At 36.1% G+C, this 10,211-nt stretch overlaps 1 protein-coding gene across 2 annotated transcripts in view; it reads left to right on the forward strand.

The window, feature by feature from the left end:
* The window catches only part of chst15 (carbohydrate (N-acetylgalactosamine 4-sulfate 6-O) sulfotransferase 15), a 46,997-nt gene that overhangs the window by 19,225 nt on the left and 17,561 nt on the right, over positions 1-10,211 (forward strand). For both annotated transcript variants that reach the window (XM_015383484.1, XM_015383483.1), the window contains 2 exons: positions 3,794-4,372; positions 7,737-8,076. In XM_015383484.1, the coding sequence (XP_015238970.1) occupies positions 3,938-4,372; positions 7,737-8,076 (775 nt within the window). In that variant the 5' untranslated portion in view covers positions 3,794-3,937. The remainder of the gene's footprint in view (positions 1-3,793; positions 4,373-7,736; positions 8,077-10,211) is intronic.

The following is a 10,211-nucleotide window of genomic DNA, read 5'->3' on the forward strand; positions in this document are numbered from 1 at the left end:
TTAAGCTTGCTTGAATGTTTTTATTGTGAAATGCACACAAACTAACTATTGGAGTTGGCTTTTGATTTAGAGATTCAGTGTTCTTTTAAGGCTCACTTTTGATATAAATTCTTCTTAAGGGATGCTGCCAATTAAAATAACATTGTAAGTTTGAGAAAATGATGATAAAGCCTTATTTAAGTTCAAAGTTGACCCATAGTTTATGTGCCAGTAATTAGCAAGGGTTAAAATTTGGGTAGTGCACATTTCACAAGTGCACAAGTGATATCAGTTTCCATCATCTTATTCTTTAGAAAGTGTTCATGGCAGGAGAAACTATTCCAAGTATTGCTGATCAGATCATATTGAAATGAATTGCATATCATTGGGAACTGGATAAGATACTTTATATTTTAGTCTTAATTTGAGCTGTTTTCTTTTAAAGATCCTTAAGATAACATTTATTCAAAAAATTTATTCAATAGAAATGAGATTCCTGCAACCTAAAATTGCTTGGTATTTCCTGGAAATCAGTTGGCATGCTCTTCATCACACAGACTACTTCTCCAGGTGAAATAATACGTCCCTGGTTCGATTTGAGAAATTGAAGACTTGTGGAGTGTTCCTTGTCATTTTGAGCTGTCTGAGGACATTAAAAATAGCCCATATTAAGAAAAACAGAGCATTATGAACATACCTCAGTCTAAATCTATTTTATTTCAGTCCACACAGTCGATGCCAGAATACATTTCATTTTTATTGCATGACAAACTGTATAAAAGCCGGTTGGAAATTTGATCTGCTTCAGCATGTTTCTTAATGATTGTTAGAAATTGGTTTCGATTTTTCAGAAAATACAAAAGATATTATATTTTAGTGTGCACTGCAGCTCTTCACGCAGGCATCTACACCAACGCAGAAAGAAAAAAGATAGTTGAGCAAGAAAGAAAGGTGCAAAAACAAAGCAATTTTCAGCAACTAGTGATTTGAGAAACTTGTATTTTGTAGAACATTAGGATCAAATCTGCACGTCTGAATCTTCTGTCACTAAACGGCTGTACAGACAATGTGGAATGCTCTGTCTCTGATTATTTGTTTAGGCTGTGGCTGGTCCAATTTTTATGGGGATAGAGCCATCAGCACAGGACACAGGCCATTAACATTGATGTATGTGTATTTGAAGTTAATTACAATCATCATTAATCTGAGCAATCTCTCTCTTCATGTGCTTCATCTTTAAAGTCAAATTAGGCTTTTCCTGACTTGCAAAACTCATATTTGCAAATTTTTTTCTTTTTTTCTTACATTTTTATATAAATCAAATATTTTTCAGTCCATGCCGAACTTTAACTAACCTTCCTGTGTTCAAAACTAAAAATAAACATTCATTTGGCACATATGATTAGATTTTACATAAAGAAAATCAGTTATACCCAGTTTTTCTGTCTAATGTATCATGTGTTAACCACAATTCACTGTATCAAGAAATTACAAGTTCTGCAGAACTGTTTGTTTTCAGCAGCCTTGTCAATGCTATAACAGAAATGATTGAGTTGAATTTATTTATTTAGTTTGTAAAATGTACGCTTTTACATTTAAGCAGAGTTTAGATGATTTATCCGCTGGAAAGATCACAGATCCAACCTTTTGTACTGCGTGTTGGCACCCCCTTAGGCATGTTTGCGTTCTAGTCGAGCTATTTCATCAGGCTTGACAGACAGTTGCAACATATTTGCTTTATGAATACCACAGATGCGTCAACCTGCCAGTGGCCTGCTGCAGTTAGCCGACTGATGGATTAAGATGTGACTTCCCTTGAGAATGACATTCTCTCATCAATGACATAGTTCCTCCCTTTTGTCGTTCTTTCCACCCTCCCTCCATCTTTCTGGTGTATTTTTAACTTCTCTTTCACTCTGTCTGCATTTTAACCTCATTAGCCTGTATTCATTTTCCTCTAAGTAAGCTTTGAGGAAAAGAATCCCAACAACTTTAACATTTTAAATGCTTTACTGGGTACTAATAGTTGTATTTATAGGAGTTGTAGGATACATAATTAATTGGAAATTTTTGTTTTACTTTATCTTCTAATCCTTGATTAATCAAAAAGGCACACCTTAGACAAACTGGACTGGTAGACCTCCTGCTGTTCTTTAAAAACCATGCTTTTATGACTATTTAAAAACTGGTAATTGACATTTTGAATGCAATCCTTTTAAATGCAAAATGTCATATTTCTACCACTTCAAATTGAAAATGTAAGAGGTTTTTGATTTGGCCTCGGCTGATCTAAAAAATGCACGCTGGTAATTGAAATTATTTTATAAAAATGATGCAGATTAGGGCTTAGAAGAGCTATTAAAGAAGTTGTTTAATGCTTTAAATCTGTCAGCAGGTTTTCACTACTTTTGGGCGTCTTTTGAAAACTGGAAGGTTATGAGCTTGCAGAGGTTTGTATTTTGTTATAGCATCGCTAATATTTAACCTTTAGAGGTGCTCCTATGCTGAATTCGTGGGTCCTGATCCCTAAAGTATGTATGAATAAAAAAATGTATTGATTGACATGATTAATTAATATAATAGCCCACAGTCATGGTGAATCTGCTGTTGCAGATTGCCTTCACATTCTTATTATATCGTATGTGGTCTGTTTGAGGATTTGAATAAAAATGATGGTAGGTGCAATCCTTTTCCAAACAGTGTCCATATTTCGTTCTCTTATAAGACGTTGCCCATCCAAAAATAGTCCTGTTGTCCTGTTGGGGTTTTTATTTTTTGGAGCTTAACCTTAGTTTTTGAAGAGCACACTTTTTATACACCTCTCTCTCTTCACTGGTTCTGTAGGGTGGAGCTGACTGCTCAGTCGGTGGTAAATGACAGAGCTTGAGTAAAGAGGTTGGAGTCTCCAGTTCTAGTTCTTATCAGCTCTACCACGAGCACTAAAGATTTATGCCATAGGTGTGAACACTGGGCTGCGGTGGGGGGGCGGCAGGCAATATCAGCTGCTGTGAGAAGGACTGATGACTCATTTCCACTCTGCTTTTGTCTGATGATATAAGCGTGCAAGAGAAGGCTGCAGGTGTGTCGTACATCAGTAAGACTGAGATATCTGTGCAGTTGTGAATATAAATGTGTGAAACATTGCCAGAGGGTTCAGGCCTGCTCTATCTTTTGAAGAGTGTCCTAGACTTTAGCTCTGTGGGCTTTTAATGATTTGTCTATATTCTATTTACACCAAGTCCTGTTAGCTCAACTTCAGACACACAAAAAGGGCTGAAGGATAAACGGACATGTGCAACTGCAGGAACACCATCAACTGAATGTTCAGTTCTTCATCCTTTCAACTCTGGTCCTTCTTGTTTTTAATCTGTGGGTGACTGTTCTTCCATATGAGTTCATAGAGAAGAAGCTATTTTTTGATAATATAAATCCCTCCTGCAGGTCAGGCTGGGTATCTGATATTTCTGTCCCTCCCTGTGAGAATTCAGCATGCAGCCCTGTAGTTCACAGACTGAATACATTCCTAAGAAGTTTGTCCTTATCACTGCCTCCATATTGTGACTTTGATGCTCAGAGAGGATGGGTGGGTAGAGCAGTTAAGCTGTGTAATTTCAAGTGGAAGTTTGGGAGGAAGTCAAATGTTATTCTAAGTCTCTTTCTCTAGCAGACACTGAGAAAATACTGCACATTCAGCCTTTATTAACTAAAAATTAGGAGCAGTTGAAATTCTTTCAAAATCATAATACATGTGTAATAATTGTTGCCATGGCAGTGTTTTTTATGTCCCCTATAACTTTCTGCTATTATTTTTCAGGTGTCCGAAGATGAGGTGGACTTTTCACCACCAACAATCATGGATATATGTCTATGGACATTTATCTTTTCCAAACTGTGCCATCTAAACAACTCCTGCTTATGTCTTTGAGCTCTATCTCTGAGCATAGTTGCTCTGGACACCATGACACAGATGGATTACAAGTACAGCCTGCTTGGTTCCACCGTGGATGATTACCACAAGCAGCCATTGCTCCTGCAGGTGGACAACACACCTATGAACTTATTTGCAGTCCTGGAAGTAAAACGTGATCTAACGAAGCGCTCTGGGACTGTGAGATGCAAGATCCGCCTCTATGGTTTGCTGTTTTGCCTGGTCGTCATGTTTTTCATCATGGCATCATACGTTTTGTCGGGGGACAAGAAGGGTCTTCTCCTCACGCCATCCCCATACCATCTTAACAGCTTGATCAGTCCCGGACCCTTTGCCTTGAACCTCACTTCAGTGAGGGATTACACACATATAAAACTGGTGGTGAAATCCATAAAATCCAAGGTAGAGTTTCGTAGCAGCCGACAGGTTCCTGAGTTTAAAGCACTGATGAGGAGCGATCCACATGTGAGTAAATCTTAATCTCACTCCACCCTTTCACTGAATTAAAGGGTCTGACCAGGAGATGATGCTTCTAATGTCCACAAATCATAACAAAAACAATATTTTATTACAAAGATGTTGATGTTTTAAAGGGATTATTAAGGAAAGTGGGGACATTTTGAATGGCTACTACTGTATACAAATATGTGCATTATTTTTCTGTTATTCTTTTCATTAGGTTTACCAGATCATCTAGAAATAAAATACTAATAGTCTATGATGGCCTCCAGTCAGAATTATCTGCTAAATTAATCAGACAAGTGTTTGCTTATTGTTTTATTTGAGCTCTAACCATCCCATGTTCCTTGGTGAGCTAAAGGGTCAGCGGTTGGATGATGTTAATATTAAGCTACTGCAGTATATAAAAAGGGAAAACAGGTCGCCATGAAGATACATGTTAATATCTAAAAGTGTTTAAAACATGTTTATTATTATGGTTTGTTTGAATCTGGCAGTCTATGTATGAGTGAGAGGTGGGGTACAATTCAATTCAATTCAGTTTATTTATATAGCGGAAATTCACAAAACATGTGATCTCAAGACACTTTACAGTTCACCAGATCATACAGTCAAATTGATTCAAAGTTTTCTATCTAAGGAAAATGAGTTGATTGCACCGGCTCATTGAGTCGGATGCAATCCCTCACACTAAGCATGCTTGTAGCAACAGTGGAGAGGAAAAACTCCCTTTTAACGGGAAGAAACCTCCAGCAGTACCAGGCTCAGTGTGAGCAGCCATCTGCAGAGGCCGACTAGGATTCAACGAGACAGAAGCAGAGATACAAAAAGGAACTGTAAAAGGCGGCCCCCGTCCAGGAAACACACAGCCAAGCAGACGAGCTCCGAGTCAGCTCCCATGTCAGAGGATGAAGAGAGCACATCCAGCCAGTCACAGTCAGAGAAACAGGACTACACAGAAAAACAGGCCTATCTCGAACATCTATAAACAAAGGTGTTGATGGGAGCAGCAAATCTGATATTTCTCTCTAGGATGGTGTCACAGCCAAAGAGGAACAGACGAGGCAAAGCTACTTTGAGAAAAAGTAAAGAGAGCATAATGTTAGAGATTGAACTAACAGATTCTGCAGAGTGGAAGAATAGATATAGAATGAAGCAGAATGATGAAATAGTGCTGTAAATTGTCATCAATTACTGTAAAAAAGAATTGCAGTATATAATTAGATACCGTTTACAGGTTTTTGCTGTTTATAAATTACAATAATGTATTGTTAGTTTATATAAGGAACAACCAATATTTGTATTTTCAGTTTTCAACATTATGTTGTATTCCATTCAAATTATATCTGATACCTTGCAATTCAATCTGCCAGTAAATAGCTGTGTTTTCATTATACACTATTTTATCACATTTTGTTTTTACAGTTGATCTTACTATATCAAATTAAGCACTGTGATTGCTGATAATCCAAAATGTATGAACACTACATCAGATTATCTTCTGCTCTTAACTAAAACAAGAGTCAGTGCTGCAAAGACAAAAGCTTTTTATTAAATTGAATGGAAATAAATAAACTCAAACAAACATAGAGGTAGTAAAGTTGAGACAGACTGCACAAAAATATTACAGCCTAGTTCTAAATGTGTTTTCGGAGATTAAGAGATCCTTTGACTAAATATCCTATATCATACTTTTTATACCATCCAAAGTCAAATCTATGCTTAAATACATGGCTAAATTTTGCCTTTTGCACTATGATTTATTAATTTATGATGGAATATTACCAAGCTGAAAGAAAAGCGCATGGTTTTACTGGTCCGCATTTCATGTCATCCCAGAGCCACTTTACACTTCCACTAAAAGGTGGATGATTTTCTCTCTAAATGACTTAAAACATTTAATTATCTATTGAGTAACATGACAGACAAACTAGACTCATCAAATGGATAAAAACCAGGCAGCTTTGCTGTAATACGTTACGCTTCCTGGTATATGCAGTGCACAGATCAGCATTGTTTTAGCATTAATAACCCACTAAGACATATCAACAGGGGGAATCATTTCATTTCTAGATTCTCTAACATCTTTGCTATCTAACTTGCACTCTGCATTAAATGATTTCCACTACAGTCAGCTTCTGCGTTTATTAACAATGTGATTTGGATACAGAAACTGAAAATGTTTCACCAGTTAATACTCTATGCCATATTAGGAAATTAATAAAGTTAAATGAAGAATTATTACATTTTTCAATGTCTATCTGCTGGAACACTTCAGAAACACAAAGATCTTACTCTGGGTTTAGGTTGTAATTTTCTAAACAAATGCGTGTTTGCTAAAAGCCTCCAAGAACTTTTAAAGAAACCCATAACAGTATAAAAGTAAAAAAACAGAAGAAATTTACAGATTTAATTTAGTGTACAGTACTTTTAGGAGTTATATAACTAGCTCTTGTTCTCAAGTCATTATTTCGATCAAAGTGTTATATCAATATTTGCATTCAGGAGCTGGATGGTGTCAAAGCTATTTGCTCATTTTGTCGAACTGCTTCTATAAAGAATTTTCTGGTTTGACTTGCAGCCAAAGGGCCTTTCTGTGTTGTTGTGCAGATTCTTTGCAGATACTCCAGCTTCTTCCAACTGTCCAAACACAAGCAGTCAGGGTAATTGACCACTTTAAACTGCCTTCAAATGTAAGCATGGATGGATTGGCTGCTGGGGTGGTGGTCCAGGATTGTTTGTCCCCTCTATTTCTGATAGAAACAAGCTGCCTCGGTCCCCACAGGCATAGAGTAGGTATTTAAAATTGGATAGGCGTGAATCCTGGACTTTAATGCATCTAACCATCTACATTGCAAAAAATATACATCTAAGTAAGTCAATGTATCTTAAAATAAGTGCATTTTCTCTCAAATCAAGCAGGCACAGTGTAAATTGTCTTGTTCCTTTGCCAATGGAACAAGACAATTTACATTTGAAATAAGGAAAAAACAATTGCATGGTCTTATTTCAAGTGCATATGATGTAATTTTCTTATTTTGAGGGTAAAATGCTCATTCCATTGGCAGATAATCTTATTTTCCTACTCAAATTAAGGGTAAATAAACTTATTTTAAGAAAGTTTTACAAATTTTCGGAACGTTTTGCAGTTCCTAGCTGCATCATTGAGAACAAAGCTGGCACAATTTCTCTTCTCTCCAGACACATCCCTGCATACTAAAATCATTAAACAAATGTCTTCCTTTAGTGTTGAAAATTGTTGGTCCTCTGCTGTGCAGTCTAACAGAAAGCTTTGCCTGGAATGTCTTTCAAAGTTAGATGACTGAACAGCTTGATGCATTATTTTTTTTTCTTCTTTTTGCCTTTTCAGATGTTTTCTGTCATCCCACGCAAATTCCTGCCTGGTATCAAGAACCCCTGCTGGTATGAAGAATTCACTGGGAATATTACCACAGATCCGTATAAAACGAACTTGTATGGGCGCTATTCGCGGCGTTTCCGGACAGTTTTTCAGCACCTGAAGAGCACTTTCCATCACCATCTGTTACGTCGTAACAGGAAGATCTACCGCATGCGGTGCCTTCCTTATTTCTATATTATTGGACAACCAAAGTGTGGCACGACAGATCTATACGACAGACTTAGGTTGCACCCGGATGTAAAGTTCACAACTTTTAAAGAGCCGCACTGGTGGACCCGCAAGAGGTTTGGTAAGTAAAGCTTTTCACCAGCCCTGAGATGTACGTATAGATGGAGATCTATACTGATTTACCTTGACTAAGCAATTGTAATGTACAGAGATTTAAAAGAGGTTGCTCCATTACTCTGAAACCAACTCCAAGAAAACTATAAAAGCATCTAAAATGCTTTAAATTTAGAGAAAATGTTTTTGTTTGGAGTAGCCTTTGTGCTATCTACACATTGTAAGTGAAGTTTGCAATAAAGCTTTCCTTTCTTTTTCTTATCAATCATTTAAAAAAAAAAAAAACATACTTAAAATATTCGTTTTCATTATTTAGAAACATTTATGGTGGTACAGTATAGTATTCCTATTGTATTTCTATTCCTTTTTTCATGTGCTATAGAAATAAACTTCCCTTGCTTTGCTTTGAGGCATTAACAGGACATAACTGATTTACCCTATTAAGCAGAATAGCATGAATGTAGCTCACATACACTCGTACTTACATCATTTTATTATACTAGGTTATAGCTGTTCCTAAAATGTCTCAAATGTTATAAGCACACGTCTAAGTTGAGCTCTAGCTGTCTTATTTTGGTACCTTAAGTACAACTCAAGTTCAAGTCTCCAACTAATCTATTTATCTATAAAAAGAAATAAATCTGTTTATAAATTTAGCTTTGAATGTTTGAGCATGCTCTGAAAATCCAACTAGCTCTCAGCAGGTTTCAGTTCAATTAGAGATGTTACTACTCAGGTCTTATTCTGCAGATTTATATCTGTTTTCTCTCTATTTGAAGTTAAACCTGGTTGTTTACTAGATAGTTTCATTGCCTCTTTTATGTATCATTTTAAAAAGCAACTATCAGCCTCCATTAACATCTACTGTTTTAGTGTGTGGAGGGAAAGTACCGCTCATGCTGTAATTCTTCTCGTTAGTGACTTGACTTAAAGCTCCAGGCGGAAGAATCTAGACTAACATCACGGTTTCCTCTACATAGACAAACCTTTGTGGTTGAAACCAATGTCACATTTGATAAACAGAGTGTCAAGAGTTTGCAGGCTTGAGCCCTCAAGAGCAACTGAACATGCTCTTGCACAACCTCACTCTCTTACTCATTTCCTCCATTAGGTCTCATTTCTACACTTAGCATTTAGTGATTGCTTATTCTGCATCTTTAGCTCATCCTAATAGCATACTCTTGTGTATTGCACTCTTAGTTAATCAACTAATTGCACACTCATGCTGTTTATTAATTAGACAGCAAATCATTTAGTTAAATAACACAGCCATAGCATATTCTAGAAATATCTTAGTAGAACATTTGAAAGGGGAATTTCGTGAAATTTTGTGAAATGGCTAATTTGTTTATCATGTCAATAGATAACTTGTTTTTCTCAGAAAACCACAAAGCATGAACAACTCACAGCCACCACCATTCTCACTTGGCATTCAGCTAAGTTTGAACAGGTGGTGAACAAGTCATTCACTAGAACAAAGAGAGAAACACTAGAGTGCTGAAGTGCAAGAGCTCCTTCTCAGCAGACATCTGGTCATATGGCAGTTGCCATCACGTTTTTTATTCTGTGGAGGCAACAATAAAAGAAGTACCACACCATGCGCCTCTAATATGAATAAGATCTGGATAACCAGGAGCAAAACAAAAACATATTTCCCTTTTTTTTTTTTTTTTTTTTAATAAAACCTTCAGACAAACCTTTTCAATCTTGTTTACACTGTATGGTCGGCACAGACGTTACATTTAAAATGTATGCAGATGACTTAAAAAAAAGCATTTTTGATGATTAAATCTAATATTAGCTCATGAAATATTTTACGAATATATATTAAGTTTGAAACAATTAATCAGATTAATTATGATTAATTGATTATTGAAATAATCGTCAACTAATTTAGTAATCCATTTAATATTAACTGGAGTGTAGAGACTCTAACCATGCCTATAGCTGACATAGCAACCCAATTAGGCAGTAATTCTATCAAAATTGTAAAAAAAAAAAAAAACATAAAGATTTTGCATTTAACATACAAAAAAGATCTGTTAATATGCTCTATCCAGGACTCATAAAGTGGAAAAGTGTTAGTTTCACCTGGTTTAAATAAAAAAAAAAAAAAAAAAAAGGGAAATATGTTTTTGTTTT

This window comes from Cyprinodon variegatus, unplaced genomic scaffold, assembly GCF_000732505.1.
Source record: "Cyprinodon variegatus isolate N-32 unplaced genomic scaffold, C_variegatus-1.0 Scaffold286, whole genome shotgun sequence".
Classification (NCBI taxonomy): domain Eukaryota; kingdom Metazoa; phylum Chordata; class Actinopteri; order Cyprinodontiformes; family Cyprinodontidae; genus Cyprinodon; species Cyprinodon variegatus.